Source organism: Dendropsophus ebraccatus, chromosome 3 (genome assembly GCF_027789765.1).
Source record: "Dendropsophus ebraccatus isolate aDenEbr1 chromosome 3, aDenEbr1.pat, whole genome shotgun sequence".
Classification (NCBI taxonomy): Eukaryota; Metazoa; Chordata; class Amphibia; order Anura; family Hylidae; genus Dendropsophus; species Dendropsophus ebraccatus.
Window position 1 is genome coordinate 161,475,675 of NC_091456.1, and position 22,633 is coordinate 161,498,307.

Here is a 22,633-nt window from a genome sequence, read left to right on the forward strand (position 1 = left end):
TAATTTTTTCTTAGATGGCACCTTGCAAACCCAGTGAGTCAATAACACCCTTCTCCTTCGAAATGCCATCTATATTACAGCTCCCAGCACAGTGTCGGCCTGTTCGGCACAGTGTACTCTCTCAGGTACTGTGCATAGCAGAACGAAGCAGGTGGTGCCCTGCAATTGGTCAGAGAAGTAAGAGAAAGAAAGTCCAAGTGTGTACTGCATGCAAACAGCCTAGTTCTTATCCTGCCCCCTGAAATAAAGAATAGGAAATAGCTATGCACCACGAATGGAACTACACCCATAGTGATTCATCAACCAGTAATTCAAACACATTTAACACCGGATCTATTAGACAATTTTTTTTTATTATTTTCTATTGTAAGAGTCTCATTTTGTTTATTTCCAAGGACCCCAAACTCACAGTATCAAAAGCATAACATTTTGGTTGTGGCATTTTCATAACATTTTACAGAGTATGTACAAAAGTTTGTATGGAGCTTCCTCAGAGTGTTAGGAAACCTGTGGCCGAGGCGCGGGGAAGGCGGCACGGGTGCGGTGTGCACCGATATTCATCAGGATATTCTATCAATATAATAAAGTATCATAACCCAGGCTGTAGCCATGTGCATTACTTCACCACACTATACGGAGGCCTCTACCGTACCTTGGCCACAGGTGAACGTTAAAGCCCACCACTTCATAATACTAACAACTTCATATTGTATTGCACATTTGTTTTTTCTTTTTACACAGATCGAAACTTTGTGTGTGTGTGTGTGTTTTTTTGTCTTTTAAAATATTCTACAGATTAAAACCAACTAGAAACCTTATGGCACGAGACAATACAATATGGCTTGTGTGCACAGATTTACCACAGGCATTCTGATAAAATTTCACAATATAAAAACAAGGCATTGTTCTGTTTGATTTCTCGCATCGTACTCTTCCAGATGGGGCAATGCATGGGGGGATAGTAGGATCTTAGGATGATATGTAGAATGCTACATGGGAGGTGTTGACACTTTATGGTCAAAAATAATAAACAGCCCAGGGTTACCTGCCTGCGCTCCTGCTCACTGACAGCCCGCTCAGCCAATCTCCGGCTGTGGCGGGGCAGCTCAGTGATTGGCTGAGCAGGCTGTCAGTGAGCAGGGGCCCAGAGACTGAAGCAGGAGCACAATGAGGGAGCACGAGTGGGTAAGCATTTGCTGTTTATTATTTTTACTGGCCCAGCAGCTAAATAGTTAAAGGGGTTACCCAGCGCTACAAAAACATGGCCACTTTCCCCCTCTTTTCTCCAGATTGGTTGGGGTTTTAAACTCAATTTCATTGAAGTATATGGAGCTTAATTGCAAACCACACCTGAACTGGAGACAAGAGAGGGGGACAAGTGGCCATGTTTTTGTAGCACTGGATAACCCCTTTAAACATGGCTGTCACTACACTCTCGCAGCAGACTGAAAGTCCACTGCATGAATGCAGGGCCATAGGCTATAATGATACAGAGTATCGCAGCGGATTTGCTGCAAAACTTACAGAATGAAATCCGCTGCAAATTCGTTGTGTGTGAACACTTCTCTATGGTGTTATTGCCCTATATACTACAAGACTGTTGATGTTACCAAGTTCTCCGGCCTATTCTTCAATCTGGACACATTGGAAAAATTGCTAGGATGGATGTGCCTAAATAATCCACCTTGTGGACAGCTTTCTTGAAATGTATCTTCCTACATAAGATATCGGTGGCTCTTTTTTTTTTAATGAATTGGTCTATTTTTTCTATTAACATTACACTCGTAGTTACATTGTAGAGTTTATTCTTCTGGGTTGTCCGCCCCCAAAATGTCAAGAGATCTCTGAGAAGGCAACAATATACTTCCAATTAATTCTCACAGGGAATGTTTATCTTTGAATGACAATAAGCAGACATGCCTATGAATAAGAAAAATTATGGACGAAACCCAAACTATCACTTCTTGCCCTCCCTCATGGAGTTTAAAGAATCTACAGGAAGATTGGCCAAACTCAAAACCTATGGAATTGGCTGCTGAATCAAATCTTTAAAAAATTGTTCAGACTCCTAGAACTGTTCTACAATAGGAAAATCCTCATTCCAGAATCCTCCATGGAATCAGAGCATTTGGAAAGCGGAATGATATTTACAAGACTAAAGGAATGGATGGCTAAGTCAGGTTTTTAGATTCGCTCACCTCTGCTCCCTACTTTTTGCATGATGCTTTTTTCCCAAATACTAGTATGTAATAATATCACTTAACTGGGTTATCCAGGCCTTCTAGCTGCTTCCTACCAGAAACATCACCCCTCTTCTTTCCAGTTTGGGTGTAGGTTTTGCAGCTCAGTTCCATTGTAGTGAATGGAGCATAGTTGTAATACCACACACAACCCACGGACAAGGGTGGTGGTTTTTTTTTCAAGAAGGTAGATGTGTTATTTTCTAAAAAGCACCACAAACAATTCCCATTTTATCTGAATGTACAGTCATGGTCAATATTTGAGATTATTGTGAACCTATATGCCTTATGATATATCACTATGAGCCTTTGGCCCTCCAGCTGTTGCAAAGCTGCAACTCCCATCATGCCCGATAGGAATTGTAGCTTTGCAACAGCTGGAGGGCTACTTACTGGCATCACAACCTTAAATCACTGATTTTCTAACAAGAAGGCCCCATTTATAAGAAAAATCTGGTTTAAGCAACGGGCAGGTATAAAAAATATAGATCACCAAGTATTTGGCCCCCCTTAAACGTATGAAGTGTGCTTTTACGATGTCTAAAGGTATGAACCACATAACTCTACAGTGGTTATAGGTACAAGTCCATTATTGTCACCATGGGCCGATTTTCTGTGCTGTTTCTATAGCGTCACTTGTGAGCACAGGTAATGTTAGTACATTCAATAGGGTCAAAGTGTTATTATGTAAGGCTGAAGCTACAGAGCAGAACCTGTGCGAGTTCCCTGCAGCATTTTATGGCTAATTCCCTAAGGCTATGGGTGTGACATTATACGAAGGATCTTATAAGTGGCTTATAGACCCCACTGTAGGGGTCCGTCAGGGCTCTATCAAAACTTCCATCATTTTGACGGCATGTGATAGAATCTTCAATGAATGCAGAACCGAACACTTGACCACAAAGATATCATATTACGAAAACCTGGCCTATCCTGTCTCATAGGAACAGGAAAGATCTATCAATACCTTAATATGCACCAATTGATAGAGTGATACACACTGAGGTGGCTCAGCCCTCACAAAACGTTTAGGGATTAGGGTGTTACTACCCAAATACTCAAGATCCCTTTGAAAGTCATTTACAAATGGCTCTATCCAAAGAATTCCCATTGGTAACGCAGTGGTTCTCTCCATACCTAAAAAAATATTAATCCTATATGTATCTAAACATTCGTTTGCACCACATAAAGAACCACATGAGAAAGTTACAAGTTTTCCAGTTTACAATCACCAAGATTAGTGGCACACGTAACAAGCAGTGGCTTCAAAATTAGGAGAACTGGAAATTATTTAAAAAAAAAAATCCTACAATGTCCAAAAATACACGGTTAGCTTTTCAATATGCAAAGGAAAAAATACAGTTCTAAAGTGACTTTTCAGAAGCTGAAGGATCAGAACATTGGCAAGTACTGTACACAAATCTTTGCGCTTCATTTCCATGTGCCGGGAGGGCACTACAATCACATGTGTGGTCCCATCTCCTGGTTTAGGACCCCTTTCCACTTGATGGACAAAGAAGAAGAAGTCGGAGCATGAAGATACGTGAAGGTATACCATCCATTCATGCGAGAAGTGGGCTGTGTAAACATGGTGATCCCTTTGTGAAGTCTCTAAAGTGTTTGATGATAACTGAATGGCCATCAAAGCAAACATATCAGGTTCTTTCCCTCTTCTATTTCTTCTTGAACTTTGTCACTAGAGGTTGCGATTTCGGCCTGTGCAGAGAAGACGGCGCAGATGAAAGTAAGCACTGTGCCTCCGATGGCCGTGTAGAAAGCCCACCCCAATGAGCACTCCCCAAGTTTGTAGGCAGAGGCATAATGTCCACAGTAAGTGATCACCTTCTGAGATCCCCATCCAGCAGGGTAGATGATGAGGCCGAGTATAAGAAAAAGACCTGGAAAACAAGAGAAGAAAACTATTAATATTGGAGAAAAACTTTGACAATGCCATAAATTTTCAGTCCCTTAATCAGAACATTTTTAGAGTTTACAAACACTTTATTCTGCTATCTACTACATAGTAAAACACTTCTGCATTATGGGTAGGTTTTAGAGATGAGCACAATTTTAAAATGTTTGAGTCCGGTCGGTAGCTAAAGAAGTTGGATACACCCGAGGTAGTTCTGGAAAACATGGATACAGTCATAGGCCATAGACTCCCTACGGTTGCATCCTACTTCTTTAGCCACTGGTATTCAAATGCCGAACAATCGGACTTGAGGATGCTCAAGTTGTGCTCATCTCTAGTAGGTTTCTAAAGCAGCTAAAGACGTTCCTATGCAGAACATATCCCAGGAAGAAAGTTAAAGGGGTTATCCAGCGCTGCAAAAACATAGACACTTTCTTCCAAAAACAGTCCCATTCTTGTTTCCAGCTTGGGCGGGGTTTTGCTGCTTCGTTCCATTGAAGTGAATGAAGCTTAATTGCAAACCTCACCTAAACTGAAGACAAGAGTCATGTTGTCTCTGAAAGAAAGTGGACACGTTTAAAGGGGTTATCCAGCACTACAAATACATGGCCACTTTTCCCCCTCTCTTGTCTCCAGATTGGGTGGGGTTTCAAACTCAGTTCCATTGAAGTTAATTGAGCTTTATTGCAAACCACACCTGAACTGGAGACAAGAGATGGGGAAAAGTGGCCATGTTTTTGTAGCGCTGGATAACCCCTTTAACCTTGGCCACTAGGAAGACAATGGGCCAATCTGGAAAATCTGGACAATCTGGAAAAGACTGCTGGGACCACTGCTTTACTCCCTCACCTCTTGGTTCATAGACACATTAAGCTTGTTGAGCGGAACAAAGAAACACCCAACAGTCCCAATGACACATAGTTGGCTTTCTTCCAATCCAATGTACACAGCGATTGCATTGTCTCCAGTCATACTGTAAAATCAGCCTTGAAGCAGGGTATACATATGTGATGGAAAGCGATTTCATAGACATGGTTCCGCAGCTTAGGAAACCCAATGTGCGTACAGATGGTAATATTTTGCAACACAGCCCTAGATTACTTGTCTGTAATATCTTTACAGTACAGCTGCATATATAAGCCTAGACAACTATTCAGACTAAATAGCAAAAACAATTGTTTCTGGTGCCAAATTTAGCTGAGCTGCTGCTCTGCTATGGTCAGAAACAATAAGTCCAGCACTACAGTGGGGGTCTCTGGAAGGATATCAAAGTCCACAGTACTATACACAATAGAAATCCACAGCAGATCAAGTGTACGCAGACATTTTTATTGTTTTCGCTTAGATATCAATATGATGTCCGAGACACTACAATAACAGTTCCGCTTGTTTTTTTAATCCCTATTGGAGCGCCATGGATTTCTACTCCGCTGTTACACAGAATTCTTTTCGGACTATAAAACTTCACTGAAGATACAAATAATTGTACATATCACCCGCAATGCTCAAAAACATTAAATATAAGTTCTAAAAAAGTCGGGAGAGAATCTATCAGCTGGGACCACCTGGATCTCCAGCAACATCACAAACCGGGCTTAGGAATGCCCCCTCAGGCAGTCAGTTACTGGGACGGGACACCTTCAGTCACCGACTTGCTGAGCGGACCCTTTCAGCTAGGTCATTACGACCCTGGAACAAGGAAGAAACTGGAGCCAGTTAGCGGTCATGGAGCCTGTTACACACCGCTGTGGGGGCGGCCAAGTAAAGCTTCTTTATCAGGGCCCTATTCCACAGGACGATTATTGTTCGCATTATCGTTAACAATAAACTATCTCAAACAACCGCTATTGCGAAACACCTGAAATCGATCACCCATTTACACGGAACGATGATTATTACTTATGATCGTTCTTGCGGTCGTCTTGTCGTCGCTATTGCGAACGTCATCTTATTCCATGCAAACGATTTGTGAACAAACGATAAAAATAGGTCCAGGTCTTATTAAGCGATCAACGATTTCTCGTTCGCCGTTTAATCGTTAAATGCTATTCAACTGAGCGATTGTCGATTCGATCCGAAGGATTTAACGATTATGTGAACGATAATCGTCCCGTGGAATGGGGCCCTTAATGTTCCTGCACCCTCCTGCCTGCAGCTAATTTTTCATTCTGGATAGAGTTCCCCTTTAAAGTGTCCATACAATGGCTGTCTGCCGAATGTTCCTTTGACTGACAGCTCCCTCCCAATTCTTTCATTCACATTAACATTCGGCTTGGCCAAAATTCATGCGCTCTCAGGGAAGAGAAGAAGAGGTAAGCTTCTGCCAGAAATCCCTAATGGGGGCACCTCTCTATGTGGACAAAAGGAAACCTAACATGCCCGATTCTTCTCCCCCCCTCATCTGTCGGAGGAGAGTCAGGAGACCGCCTAGTACAGTGATGGCTAACCTTGACACTCCAGCTGTTGCAAAACTACAATTCCCATCATGCCTGAACGACCAAAGATATGGCTTTGGCTGCTCCGGTATCATGGGTATTGTAGTTTTACAACAGCTGGAGTGTCAAGGTTAGCCATCACTGGCCTAGTATTTTGATTGCGGGGCCAACCCCCTGAAAATAAAAGGATTGGCCAACATTTTAAGATTAATACATATGGCTAATACACCCCTGCCAGCATTCTGCATGATTTAAGGGGGGGGGGGGGTCACACTCTTGATAATTGTTGACCCCCACCCCCCAAATCCCACTTGTACACGTGCCAGGGCTCGAGCATGGTTTGCTCCCTAGAAGAATCAGGCTGGCCATTTACCAGGGCTGCAGAATGGAAGTGAAACTGTGAAAATCGTCTTTTGTTACACTGTCAGTGAGGTTTATTAGTCACAGATCCCTATGTAATTCTCTCCACAAGACCAGATGTCATTGGGAACACTTCCAGTAATGAATAATCTCTGCCGAAATGTGACCTACAAAAAAACACTGAACAATGGGGCGGCTCGAGTTACCCCCCTCTATGTGCCATTTGTGGGGGGCGATATCAGAGAATACAGAGAAGTAGTAAGAAGTTCTCGATTACTTTTGTCTTGTGATCTGGATAGAGGAAGTAGTTCTCTGGCAGCCAGAATAGAATAATATACCAGAGTATGCTGTCCAGTAAAAATAATGGAAACCTGATGGATCCATTATAAGTCAACGGGATCCATCAGAATCTGCTGCAGAATAAATCAGTCATGGCTCCTGTAAAGCTAAAATGTCAGTGCAGTCAGAAGCATAAAAGCGCATGGATTTATAATATGATGTATGATATATTATAGCAGTGACACGGGGACCACCAGCCAAGAGAATAGACAACCACATTTTAGGATTACAAAAGAATTAAAGCGACTCTGTACCCACAATCTGTCCCCCCAAACCACTTGCACCTTCGGTCCGTTCGGCAGGTGATGCAGTTTTTGTCCTAAAAAACAACTTTTAAACTTGCAGTCCTGTGTCAAACGGCCGTGGCTTACAGTATCTGTGCTCTAACTTTGCACCACCCCTCTGTCCCTCCTCTCCACCCTCCTCATCATTAGGAATGCACCTAGAACATTTTCTCCATGATGAACATTTGCACAGGTGTTTTAACAATCCAGCCCATGTGCCGGGCTTACACAGGTGAGGAATAGGAGACAATCTGCCTGGAGCATTCCTAATGATGAAGAGGTTGGGGAGGAGGGACAGAGAGGTTGTGTGCCAGCCTAATACATACACAATCTAGGCCACTCCCGATGGGCACAGGGCTGCCAGTTTAAAAGTTGTTTTTTAGGACAATAACTGCATCACCTGCCAAACGGACCCGGGGATAAATCTTGGATTAAAAGCAGTTATCTGAAGGTACAAGAGGCTTTGGGGGGGGGGGGGGGGTCAGATTGTGGGTACAGAGTCACTTTCAGGGATCTGGGTCTGACATATATGTATGTGGACAGGACACACAAGGTGAGGCCTCCACTGACCAGCAGATCTCACATTTAGCAACATCATTATAAATGCCATTAAAGAATACTAGCCCATGAATGGTCACGCATAGTATGTGGCTACTCCAATGGCAACTAGCCCAGTATAGTATATAGGCAGCACTACTATACTATGCCTCATGTTTATTCTTTGACCCATATCTCTAATAAATGATCATTACTAGGAGATGCGCATACACATAAGTCCGATTGTTCGGCATTTGAATACCGGTGGCTGAAGAAGTTGAATGCATCCCTATGAAGTCGGGGAAAACATGGAAACAATCTGTATCCTTGTTTTCCCAGGATCCCTAGGGCTGCATTCAACTTCTCCCGCCACAGGTATTCAAATGTCGAATGCTTAAGTGCTTATCTCTAACCATTACATATCCATATCCTATCAAAAAAGTTAATAGGTCATTATTACAGAGTGTAAACATTAGGCAGCCCTGGAGTATACACACTACCCAGCATCCTTCCTGTTTTCTCCGCTCTAATCCCAGCTGCACTTTGCTAGTCAGCACATTTCTTTATAGCATCTTTAGTGCAGATGCAGCAAATATAAGGATACAGGCTCAGTCTTATTAAGAGATTTCCCCATCGCTTCAAAACAACTTAACAATGCCTAATGGGATTTTAAAATGTATACAATATGTAGGCTATAACCTGTAGCATTCTGCATGGGTTTAAGGTGGAAGCCACACTCTTGATAATTGTTGACCAAACCTCAGTTTAGCCGACCAATATCTCTCCCGATCTCCATATACACATGGACGCTTGTCAAGGGCAAATGTCCCTGTTTCCTGTATGGGAAGGGGAGGCCACAGCGGTTTGGATAGATAGAATGCACAGGGTTAAAAAAAAAAATTGGCAAAAAAGTTTGTTATCCTCCTAGGTATGGACATAGCTTTATATTCCAAACAATACCGGGTCACCCAGTAAGTGTCTGCGCGGCCTGGATAACTGCATACAATAGGATATAATATGGAGCCAGGAAAGATGTATAGCAATCATTCCCTAATCTAATGAAATTACATGTCCCAAACACCCCAAAATTAAAAAGCTGAGCATTTTCCATAGAGATCCTCCCCAATGTTATAACGCGGCTCAGCACGGACATGTTGCAAAACAAACAGAGATTAAGTCATGTAAAGCCAAAAACCTTATAGCTTGGGAAACCTGACTGCGCTGGTGGGTGGCCGTGGTTTACATCAGCTAACACCATAAAAATACACCTAGACAAACAGCAGATAATTGCATTACTCATGTGGCATTAATAAAGTAACACAGCGAGGCGAAATCATACAGATCTGTGTAAACTGATCGCACACAAAGGAAGGCACAACGTTTGCTGTATGGGTCTAACAGGCATCCGAACAGTGGAATAAGCCAGAATTACATGGGCCACACACACACACACACACAAAATAATCTGCCATTGGCTGCACATCTTGCTGTGTATTAGGGGGATGTGCGACCGATGGCTGATTAACATGAGCGTGGACGATCCAGTGATTGGTCGTGCAGCCCTAGTTACACAATTATTGAGCTGGGCCATCAGACTCTGTAAATGAGCACCAAACTAAAAGGCCCTATTACACCAAGTGATTATCAGCCGTATTCGTCTGATATCCTCTGATAATTGTTTCGTGTAATAGAAGACAACGATCAGCTGACATGCACAGGCAACGATCAGCCTGTTAACGATCTGCTGCCAGTACTCTGTGTAATAGGAGCGGCAGCAGCAGACCGCCGTCGTCTCCTATGGGCTGCCCAGATGATCAGATGATCTGCCCAGAGTTCCGGCAACCCATGCTATGTCACTGCTCCTGGCATATACACAAAATGGCTACTTTATTACAGCCCCTCATCTATAGTGTGTTGGACCACCTTTGGCCATCAGAACCACATCAATTCGGTAGGTGACTAGGTGATGAGTTTGTTCTTCAGAAACACTGGCCCATCTGGATTGTTGCTGGAAGTTGCCGATGGCGGTCCTGACATGCCTTATTTCAGACATGCTCTTGGATTAAGACGTGTTCTTTTCAGACTGACGTCCATGTAATACATGAGCATTTGGGCACACGAAAGTGGAAGCTGCTCTTTGTTTGTTTCTCACTACTCTCACCAAGAGAGGGGGTCCCGAGGCAGTAAGCCCCTCTATAATATCTATAAAACCAACAGGGCATATGGAAAGGGTTATTTTGATGAAACAACCACTTTGATGTCTAGAGTAATGTGTTCACCCCTGTAGATTATTATTTGCGCATAGAAAATGAGGAACATATTGTGTCCATACAGAAAGCCAACGTGGATCAACGTAAGCGTACGTAAATAATACCTCAATGACTTTGGGGTAACAGATCTGTTCATAGTTAATAAAAAAAAGTATAGAAGCCCTTTAGGAGGTCAAAAGGTGAAGGAGAAAATGGAGTTTGTAACTTGTGATAGTTCACATTCCTCCATCCCAGAAGCCCCGTGCTCATCACCGACTGTCAGACCTTCGGAGGAACATGAATGGATGTTTGTCCGGGAAAGTAAGACGACCATAGCCGGCGTTATACTTTCCAGTCACATTTACATTGAGCAAGCTCTCAACACGCAACAAAGCGCTGCGAGCTAAAATAAAACCCCGAACAACAGGACCGTCAAAGTAAAAGGAAGGTTTACACTAAGAGCCCTTGTAAAAATACTCGAGGAGCGATAACAGAGGAACCACAAGCTATGTGAACCGGCCGCCTTCATGTGGTTTGTCCTGTAACAAATGAAGTTACCATGAGTATATGCAGACCCCCAGTGTTACAGCTGACTCAGAATGAGTAACACTTGCCTTACTGCTCCATTGCAACGGCCAATATAAAGCATGGCAGACTTACTATTGACATTATACTAAATACCTGCTGTTAGGGTACAGTCACACCCCGATTCTGCCGTCCGATGCACGGATACATCAGAACCGGGTGCCTCACTGGCAACATCTCTGTACATAGATCCCATTTACTCCTATGGCCCGAATATACAAGTCAATTGCGGTTAGCGCTCGTTTGCTCCTCGTTCCCTGCTCACTGCCGCCGCTAATTACGGTGGGTAAGTGCAGAAGGGGCCGTGCGGAGCTGTGGGGGCTGCCCGGGTAATGGGTAGATCGCCCGGGCAGCCCATAGCAGATAGCAGCAGTCTGCTGCCGCTACTCCTATTCCACGGAGCGACGGCAGCAGATCGTTGCTACCGCAGTTTGTTTTTCAGCATGTTGAAAGACAAACGACTGCAACGATCAGCCGACATGATCATTGCTTTCGGTAATCGTTCCGTGTAATAGGGCCTTAAGTGGTGCTAGTCCATGCACAGATACCTTAGCACCTGATTCTGACCAAGGGAGATTTGCTACTGCTCTGCACAGTTCCTGACATGGACAGAGGTGGCAGCAGAGAGCACATGTCAAACTGAAAAGAGTACACCACTTCCTGCAGGACATTCAGCAACTGATAAATACTGGAAGACTTGATTTTTTTTGTTTATATGCAATTCATTTACAAATCTGTATAACTTGCTGACACCAGCTGATAACTGTTTGTTGTCCTCCAGAGTACCCCTTTAAATTTCCTTGTGGTGGTGGCGTTGCAGAACAACCAATGTTACGGTGTTTCTCTGTAGATTACCAGAGTCCTAGCAAAGGAAACACCCTGGGATTGAAGTGCCACCATTATTTAACAATACAACGAATCAGCTGGGAGAAGTGCACAGCTTTGAGCTTCATGTCCAAGCTCACTATAATCTACACCCAGTTCCATTATAAGTCTATGGAGCCCAGTTAGTGACACTGGAAGGAGATGACCGCGAGCTGGGGAGTGAGGAATACAGTTGTGCACTTCTCTTATGCATTTTAACAATCTGTGAGGGCCACTAGGGGCGCTGTTCTATTAGGTTACAGCCAAGCAGCAGCGTAAATGTAGGAATTAGCTCATTCCTCTTAATGAAATGATCAGAATCCTCATTTTAGGTCTTTTCTATTTCAATAAGGCCCCTCCATAAATCAACCTGCCAGTATTTCTATTCCTATTGAAGCGGGATCATTCACCGCATATATGACTTGGAACGAATACATAGAAAATGACAACCTGATTATGTTGCTGGCAACCTGAATTCTTCTCCTTAACCACATCAACGTAGACAAGGAAGAATGTTGGCTCTTTCACAATTATTTGGTTTATTCTGTACATACGTCACCGATCCATCTGTAAGGGCTTTATAGAAATGTGTCAGTGTGCAAGTTAGATCCTGTATCTGACAATTCCCCGCATCTTCTGTGCCCAGAGGTCAGATATTTCACTATAGTTCTTCAAAATCTGGGAAGGCAAGAGATTGTTCCCAGCATTAGGAAATTATCCCGCGTCATACCTGATGGATCACTAACTATATTCTTTCCGAAAGAAAGAGCGCCAGGATTGTGGTCAGGGCAAAAAGTCTGCACGCCAAAGTAATGTTAGCATACAATGACGTGCAATCCGCATGGTAGGATGTATTACTTTTTATTAATATTAAATTCTGTATACTATATGCTATACGCTATTCTTTATTTAGTGTCCCTCGCATCCAAGCTGTGAACGGCAATGCAGAAATTTGTGTACAACAGCCACGTGGACATTGTAGACCTCCGCCAAAAGACTAGCCATTGACTTTTATAAACAATAGATAGGTGGTCCTGACGAAATAGATAGGTGGTCCTGACGAAATTGGCTGGTTGGCCAAAGTATATGGTGGCCTTTGGGTCGTATTACATGGCCCAATAACCAGGGTAAGCTGGGGGTCCCCCAATGTCCTCCAGCCTTGACTGTGGAATTCCCCACTCACCGCAGCCACCTGCTAACTTGGCAGATGATCAATCCTTGGGTTCATGTGTGTTATCTCACCAAGAACCCAAAGGATGAGGCAATTGACATCCATCCTGCCTGATCCTTCCCTCCAATTGACGTGTTAAAGAAGGAGGAGTCGCACAAAAATAAAAAGTGTGTGTGTGTGAGGGGGGGGGGGGGGGGGGGGGGGGGTTGATGGGGCCAGACAGCTTATTAAAACAGATTACAAAGTTATATAACTTTGTAATGTGTGTTAATTAAGCTTAAAAGGGAACCAATTAGCCCATTTGGGCTGATATGGTTCCTAGGAGCGCTGTATAAAGCTCCTGCAGCAGCCGAGCATGTGTAGTCATCTGGGCGGCTCCCCCAGATAACTACTTTTCCACCCCTGTCTGTCACCGCTCTCTGCCAGTCAGTGCACTCGGATGGAATGATTGACAGGCAGAGAGGCCAGTAATGGACCTATATGCCTGTCAATCATCCCCTCCGAGCGCACTGACAGGCAGAGCGGTGACTAGATATGGGGGGTAGGGGGTGGAGAATAAAACTTTCTCCGGTATAAAGCTCCTGCTGCAGCCGTGGCTGGTACGTGCTGCGGCTGCTGCAGGAGCTTTATACAGCGCTCCTGGCAACCATATCAGCCCAATTGGGCTGATTGGTTCCCTTTAAAAAACAAATTGCCGGAGTACTTATTTATGGCCTCTATCCACTGTGGACTTTCCTCACCAGTTGTTGCACAGGAGCGCTTACACGCTGCAGTGTTGGTAAAACACAATCCCAATTACTGGCATTGTACACATTATTGTGGAACACCGTCCTACACTACACAATGCACTTGTTTGGCTTTCAGTGATGATAAAATCAGCAAACAATCAGCAAAAGAATAGGATAGAAGTCAGAAGACTCGGCCTCTGTTTCTCTGTTGGGATTACATTTCACTGCCAGTAAGTTAAGCTGGACGTACACATTAACAATGGCTGAACCTGCTGATCTTGGCACATCTGTCAGATAGCGACAGATACTACAGCACACAAGCCGCACTTCAACATGATCCATTGTTTGCCCTGGAGAGGGGTCAGCTGGTCACCATGGGTTTAGTTCCAGAGGTGGTGGTTGCTGTTGACTGCTCGCTATCATCAGGCCTATGTTCACTAAAGCCCCATTACACAGGGAGATCTCCGGGAGCAAGCGAGCGCCAACCTGTCAGGTCAGCGCTCGCTTGCTCCTTGTTCCCAGTTTGCTGCCGACAGCGCAGGGGGGAGTCGCAGGGAGATAGCGGCGGTCTGCTACCACCGCTCCTGTTGCACAGAGCAACGGCAGCAGATCATTGCTATCTTAGTTGTTTGTCTTTCCACATGTTGAAAGACAACAACAGAAAACGATCAGCCGGCATGTCGGCCGATCGTTGCCTTCTATTACACAAAGCATCTATTACACGGCCAAGTATCACCAATAATCGCTTTGTATAATAGGGGCCTTAAGGCAGGAACCCCATCTATATGCCCCAACAGATTATGCACAAAGGTGTAGTTAAGATCAGATTGAGAGTCAGGATGAAAATGCAGTCCAGACTGTGGACACCATATTATAGAGCAGGAGGAGCTGATATATAGTTTTGTTAGGAAAGATCTTATATACCAGGGATGGGGAACCTTCTGCCCCCCAGCTGTTGCAAAACTACAACTCCCATAAAGCTATAGGTTCCCCATCCCAACTGTATACTTTACCATTTTCATTCCTGCTCACTCTAGGCTTAGGAGACAAGTAGGCGGCCTTATAAGCGATTGGCAGATTTCCCTATAAGTGCTTATACAAATTTAAATTTCAGAAACTGATCAGGATGGTCCTCTGGACTTCAAAGCCTTAACCCACAAAACAATATGCTATACTGTATACTATATACTATATCAATCTACTCAGCTGCTCAGGCCTTATAATAGACTGCCCACCGATAGGACTGCATGTACAACATGATAGGTTCTCTTTACTAAGACTTTTTTCCCAAGCAGGTGGTATAAATGGGCAAAATGTGACCCCTATGATCTTCACGACAATGGCTGCCGGTGATGTTAGGGGCAAAGGGAAGACAGAATTCATAGACAAATTCAATGAAACGCATGGGAAACTAACTGGTCGATACAACAGGAGCTCCTTTGGCAAGGCTTACTTATATGAGGAACACATGGCTATCTACACAGGCAGAGGTTTCATTTTTTACATGTATCTAAAAAAATTTAATTTGGTAAAATTACATAAATCAGTCAAATGAAAAACTTTCCACACTGTGATTCTAGTTGGACCATAGGAATACAAAGAACAAACTGTTTCCATAAAGTGAAGTGGACAAAAAAAAAATATATGACTGGAGACCTGAATGTGAAATGCTTAGAAAATCCTACAAAGGAGTCTCACAATGGTCTGGAGGGAAACACTTGTGTGCTTGGCACATGGGAGATCTCACCACTCAGCTGTGTTTACTCAGCGAGAGAAACCTAGATAAATGGGATGGCGGCTGCCAGGATCCTGACAGTGGAATTGTGTGATCGGGTTACAAATGAGTGGCCCCGGGATCGCTCCAATAAAAGCTCATTTACTTCACTTATTGCCCCCGTCAGTTTTTACAAGAATTTTCATGGTAATTTGACGGCGGTCGTGCGTCAATATTGATTTTTTTTTTATCTAAATCTGCATAGACCCACAATATATATAGTTTATTATACTTATACAGTCAACTTTATTACAGGGGTTGAGTAATTTTAGCCAAGACAAACCTACCAACACAAAGCATTCAATTAGATTTACAGCCGTACTCTTATACAAAATGGCGAGGCAGAACTACTGTTGTATTAGCCAGGTTCTTTACAGGATCAAGAAATGGGCACAACTAGTGTTGGATAACCAAACATTCCATGTCAGGAACTGTCCAGAGCAGACATGTCAAACTCTGGTGTCATTATTTTTGGCCCGCCACACTATTTTACTCTTTTATTAATTCTGGCCCACCGACATCACAGATTATAATATGGGAGGTCTGAACGGCCGATCAGACCTCCCATGTTATAATCTTGTAGGCCGCAGTATGTAAGAAGCGGAAACGGGATGACGTAGCGCGCGTCTGTCACCAGAAACGCGAGGACGTCGTCGTGCGTGTCCGGCACGTCCCACACCAGCTGGGGTCGCAGGAAGGGTGAGTCTATGGGGGAGGGCAGGCTGCTCCATAAGAGGCTATTGGGGAGGGCTGGCTACTATAAACGAGACTTGGGGAGGGCTGGCTACTATATAAGAGACTATGGGGGAGGGCTGGCTACTATATAAGAGACTATGGGGAGGGCTGGCTACTATATAAGAGACTATGGGGAGGGTTGGCTACTATATAAGACTATGGGAGGGCTGGCTACTATATAAGAGACTATGGGGGAGGTCTGGCTACTATACAAGAGACTATGGGGGAGGACTGGTTACTATACAAGAGACTATGGGGAAGGGCTGGCTACTCCATAACAGACTATGGGGGAGGGCTGGCTATTCCATAACAGACTATGGGGGAGGGCTGGCTACTATATGAGACTATTGGGGAGGGCTGGCTACTATATGAGACTATTGGGGAGGGCTGGCTACTATATGAGACTATTGGGGAGGGCTGGCTACTATATGAGACTATGGGGGAGGGCTGGCTACTATATAAGAGGCTATGGGGGAGGGCTGGCTACTATATAAGAGGCTATGGGGGAGGGCTGGCTACTATATAAGAGGCTATGGGGGAGGGCTGGCTACTATATAAGAGGCTATGGGGGAGGGCTGGCTACTATATAAGAGGCTATGAGGGAGGGCTGGCTACTATATAAGAGGCTATTAGAGAGGACTGGCTTCTATATAAGACTATTCGGGAGAGCTGGCCTCTATAAAAAAAAAGACACTATTGGGGAGGGCTGGCTTCTATATAAGATACTATTATGATACCATATCATAGCAATTTATCTTATTTATCATAGTGCACAGTGCTGGGGGATGCACACCACTGACAGTGCCAGGAACACAGCACGTTAATCTGACAGTGCCAGGAGTGCCGCATGCCCTCTTCAATAAATATCAAGGTCGGCCCGCGACTTTGTCAAATTTTTTAATTTTGGCCCACCGTGTATTTGAGTTTGACACTCCTGGTCCAGAGCAGAAGAGTTTGTTGTTACTGCTCTGGGCAGTTCCTGACATGGACAGAGATGGCAGCAGAGAGCACTGTGTCAGACTGGAAAACAAAAAAAAAAAAAAAAAAAAAAGACACCACTTTCTGCAGGACACACAGCAGTTGATAAGTACTGGAAGACTGTAGATATTTTAATAGAATAATTTACAAATCTATATGACTTTCTGGCACCAGTTGAAAAAAAAAAGCAGGAGTTCCCCTTTAAAGTCAGTCATTAGGCATATGAAATTTCTTAAGAACGCTCGTCCCAACAAATCAGCCCATGTAAAAGGGCCAGCGACCACCTGCCGAACAACCACACTTCATCGTCGGTATAAGAAGGTTGGTGTAGGTTTATCTGCAATATGTGCAGAATTATTAATTCCCCAATATCTACTAACAAGTCTGCAAGGTATAAAATAAAGAAGCAGCAGACAATAATCAGTAAACTTCATTGTATAGGTTACTGTAACAAACCATCTGATCAAGGGTCCATCGGCAGGGGGTGGAGGCCCATTTTTATTATGCCCCAACCTTAAAGCATGCACCAAAAAAACTATAAAAAAAAAAACAAAAAAACAAAAAAAAAACGCCGCACACACAACCTATTGATTTCTGTGTAAAACTCAAATGCTATCGACCTAACATGAAGGAAAATGGTCTATGATCTAATTTCAGGAATTTACAAGACATAACACGTGAGGAGCGTAAAACCACAGAGGTCTCTCCAATTCTGTTACTAGAAGGAGAAAATGAGTTTGGAGACGAAGAGGCTGCCTGTCATATGTCTCCTGGCAGCTAGATAATGTCAGCTCCTGCTCTTCTGTGGACCTAATCTTATTAGGCCGTGCCATGCGGTAAAAGCTGTGTAAACCTCCTGCCCCTGATATGAATTTCCATAGGCATGCAGCGAAAATAGAACTAAACTGCTATCGTCTAAACACGTCTGTCAACAGCTCGGGCCCACACCAAATCTCATTTCCTCCTGGTCCTCTGGCTTCCTTCAGCCCCGGTGGCACCTGTCTGCAGATCAAACAGACTACAGCACCGGCCATGTTTGTCTTTACACTTCACAAGAAGAGATCATAGGGAGCAATAGTACAGAGGCTGTCCGGTCCTAAACACTGGCCCCAGTGGTCATGTGCTCTACGTACTGGCATGTGACCACTGAGGCCACCATTTATATAGCTCACATGCAACCATGAAACATCATCAATGGCAATGGAGTAGAAACAAAGACCATCCGGCAACCTCCGCTGTATATGCACTGGATTAAGGAGATCAGTAGTTTTATATTATAGCAGTTGAATCTTTTTGCCAATTTTTTTTTTTATTTTTTTTTTAGGAACAGGAAAAACCTTTTAAAAATGGGAGTATTCCTATCACCTAAACCTTTGTCAGGTGATGGGAAATGCAAAAGAAAGTAATTTTGCAAATGCATAGCATTAGCAAAATTGTTTTCTTTAGAAGTTTGGCCCCTCTGTCTTGCTGTTATGTTGACAGCGGTTGCATCGAATCCCGACCACTGCTGTCAGCTATAAGAGTGGTGGACGACCAATGAAGGGACTCGTGGTCAGGACCTGGAAAGTACGTTTTCACTTATTCTATGTCTCCCTTTGACATCATATGTGTCTCCAGGGCTTCAATTGGCTTCAAGAGGGTGACACAGCCGAGCCGAGCACATTCAGCTTAGCCCAAGGGACTCGGCAGACCTGCATAAAAATCAAATTAAATAAAAAAAAATACATTTTCAGGAAATGAGAGTCTCTTTAGTTAGGAGAAGGATGGATCTTCTTATCTTCTATTGGCCCCCCGCAACCCAACTCCCCTCCTTGTTGTCAGTGCGAGTATTATCACTGACAGAAAGCAGGAAGCGAAGAGCAAGCGAGCGCTGATCTGACAGGTCGGCGCTCGCTTGCTTCTTAATATTGGGCCGTGTAATAGGGCCCTAAGAATCAGGGAGGAATCATAATTTAGCCCACGGCTGCTAAACTTCGGTGTTTCTTCTGTTGTCCATACAGGTAGCTTCAATCTTTTCTAACAATATTATTAAGTTAAGGGTTCTATTAGACAAAGCAATTTTTGTTTCCACCGATAAACGATTGCAAACAAGCTTTTTAGGGAATGACCTGAAATCATTCACCATAAACTCCACTATATATTGGAGTCGCTTACGTTGATTAAAGTTGGTGGAGGGAAACATGTCTCCCAGTAGGAGTGCTGAGGGTCATTTGGGAAGGGTCTTTTAAGGCAGGGAGGAGAGCATTGCCAATATGGAATCCCAGAAGCTTTATACCATGGTGCAGGTCCACCATGTAGTGTATGCAAGCAACCACAGAAGCGTGTTGGGGGTACATGGTACATGGGGATGGAATTTAAGGATAAGGCTAGAGACATAGTGGCCCCTACGTAGTACCTTGATTGAGGATTCCTTGACAGGTGTCAAAAGTCTTTAAAAGTGACAATCGGTCCACCACATACCGTACATATATCTTGGATGTAGAGATATAATAAGATGAACCCTGGAATAGAGACTTTTCCTCATAGTAATACTCTGTGCTGCTGTGATCACTCAGGAGTATCAGTACAAGCCACAGGTAAAACATAAGAGGAGGCATCCGCCATATACACACTACACGAGCAACACTAGACCTAGATATCACGTATAGGTATGAGACTGACTGGATGTCAGATCAATATATAGGATGTAAGTGAGAATGATATAAAGAGATGAGAATAAGAGCATAATTATAGAACTACAACCACCAACATGCTCTGACAATGGCCATGGCTACATGATGAGCGCTGTAGTTTTGCAATAGCTGCAGAATCACAGTGTACAGTGCAGTGATTCATCTAGTGACAGTGATTGTGGAGGAAGACAGGAGATTACCGCCTGCAAATATTGACAAGTTCCTGACATGCAGCGACCGTATCTAAGCAATAACCAAGGTGACCTTAGAGGTGCAGCAGGTAATAATCCATCTCGTAGAAAGTAACCTTCCCTCTCTACCCAGATAGCAATGACTAAATGTACAAAGATCACATAAGGCATTCACCTCCTGGCATGCAATAAAAACTTTAAGCTGTCAGAGTATGCTGGGAGTTGTAGTGTGGTCACAGCTGTAAACCAGTGAGAGCTGAACAGAAAGATTATCACAGTCACAAAGTAAAATGCATCGTCTACGTACCTGCAATTCCTTGTAGCAGCCCACATACGTTGAATATACTTTTTTTCATAACACTTTGCACGCACATTGTAAAGACTGAGACAAAAGCTACAATACAGAGGATGGATATCCCCACGGCCAGGAAGATAGCGGTAGCCTGCCAGAAACCACTCGCTATCTCACTGAAATGCTCTGCGTAAGGACCACAGAGAGCGTCCCTTCTGAAGTACTGGACTTTAGGCACTTTGATGCAACGTCCATAGATGCCCAGCGTTGGCCGATACGGCTCATGGTGGCCGCCAGTCCTGTTATCGATATCTGTGCTTTTTGCTTTGCCAACCAGCCAGTCCTCGCTCATAAAAGCTATAAGTTCTCCAAAGGCAACGACAATACTCAGGATGGTCCACAGCATAGAACGACATGTTACTATGACATGACACATGGTGTAGACCATCTATTGCCCACTACCAGGGCTAAACCAGATTATAACAAAAAGGGAAAAAAATGTAAATCCTGGGTAAAAAAAATAAACTAAAAAAAGAAGAGAAGAAATCCGGCTCTTTGAGTCTTTGTAATCCAGTGGTTCTGTAATCAATGAAGCAGCTGGCTCCTCATCCGTCCTGTGCTGCACAATTCTTCTCTTCTACTATTCATAGTGAAACACGATGCTTCAATGTTCCAAGGGAGCTCCCAGGCCCGGCCCTCAGTGGTGACATCACAGATCTACCAGAAAGGGAGACAGAGATACAGATAAGATTGATGACATGGTCGCCTATGTAATCACTGCCACAAATCTGTCAACAACAGAGACTTCTCCGCCAAACCTAGACTTTATATGTACAGTCAAAAAAAGTTAATAAGAGTGAAAGTAGATAAAGAAAGCATTACTCACTGAGAATACAAACAACTTATAAGACCTAAGACTTATACTGGGAACAAGGTCCGTCAGCGTCTTACAGGAAACTGAGTCAATTTCTTGCTAGTAGACGTATTTTCCTGATAAGCTTCTGGAACTTACACTGTGTTAGTATACAGGGTGTCCAATATTTCTTCACAGACTCCCTTAAGTGGGCGTCTATAAAGGAATATGTTCTTTGCCTCAGCTAAATACAGTGGTAAGTTGGGAGTCGGGTAGTCCTGCCCTTGAATACCGGGGGCTGAAGAAGTTGGATGCAGCCCTAGGGCGTCCCACGCAGCTTTAGGGCTGCATCCAACGTCTTCAGCCACCGTTAATCAAATGCAGAAAGATCGGACTCGAGCATGCTCCAGTTGTGCTCATCTCGAATTACGAATAATTTTTCCACTTATGCAATATGTATTGTAATGAGATGCAAGTGTCCACTGGGCAAGCTCAGTCCTGGTAAGTGGGTATCTGGGTGTGTGTTTTTTTTTTTATATAATGGATAACCCCTTTAAGCTTTACCATATAAGCAATCATCATTCAAACTATTGCTAAAAATACTAAATATGCAATAGGAAAATATGCAACGGCATTAGTGTGCTTTATTGCTAATTGCAGAACTTTATACATGATCAGTGAATGTAGGACCGCTATTACGCATGTCTGAGTTGGCTGGATGGTTGTGCCATGCCTACAAACTTACTTGATATCCTCAGAAGGAACCAGAATGCCCAATAAGGATCAGTTCACACCACCGATTCAGTGTAAAGGAGCCCACACCTTCAATAGCTGCCAGCTAAACAATCGATCGGCTCATACTCATGCCAGACACCACTCTCAAAAGGATTGAGCATTGAAATTCAACATGCCCAATCTAAATACCGAAGTAAAAGTCGTACTATATGCAGATTTTCGGGTGCCTTAACACACCGGATCCGCAGCAGATTTGATGGTGTGTTCAATTATTTAGATCAAATCAGCTGCAGATCTGCCGCGGATCCGCAGCAGAAAGTCCGCTTCGATACAGTGTGTGTGAAGCTACCCTTACTTTGCTAAAATCATACTATGTGCAGACTTATAAACTAAATAAGAACTTGATAAACTACATGAAATAGCTGCTCAATTTGTTTCAGCTCGACAGAAGAGGATGACTCAAGCCCTTACATTTACTGGTGATCTAAACAGACATTTATTACATATTACTTTCCCTCGCTACTCACTGTCTCCAGAGCAACACGCAGAACAACACGAGTAATGGCTGATGTGAGGGTACACTGTGACCTACGTGGCTTGCTATTTTCTTGGATCAGATCAATGACACACACTTAGATCACACTTCTTCCTGGTCTTCAGCACCGGAGTGTGAATAATACACTAAACCCGGCCAAGTAC

General features: G+C 43.7%; 1 protein-coding gene across 2 annotated transcripts in view; it reads right to left on the bottom strand.

Annotated features, from left to right (window-relative positions):
- Nucleotides 1-347: 347 nt before the first annotated feature.
- The window catches only part of LHFPL2 (LHFPL tetraspan subfamily member 2), an 88,981-nt gene continuing 66,695 nt past the window's right edge, over nucleotides 348-22,633 (bottom strand). For both annotated transcript variants that reach the window (XM_069963030.1, XM_069963029.1), the window contains 2 exons: nucleotides 20,362-21,063; nucleotides 348-4,138 (listed from right to left, as the gene is read on the bottom strand). In XM_069963030.1, coding sequence (XP_069819131.1) covers nucleotides 3,882-4,138; nucleotides 20,362-20,794 — 690 coding nt within the window. In that variant the 5' untranslated portion in view covers nucleotides 20,795-21,063 and the 3' untranslated portion in view covers nucleotides 348-3,881. The remainder of the gene's footprint in view (nucleotides 4,139-20,361; nucleotides 21,064-22,633) is intronic.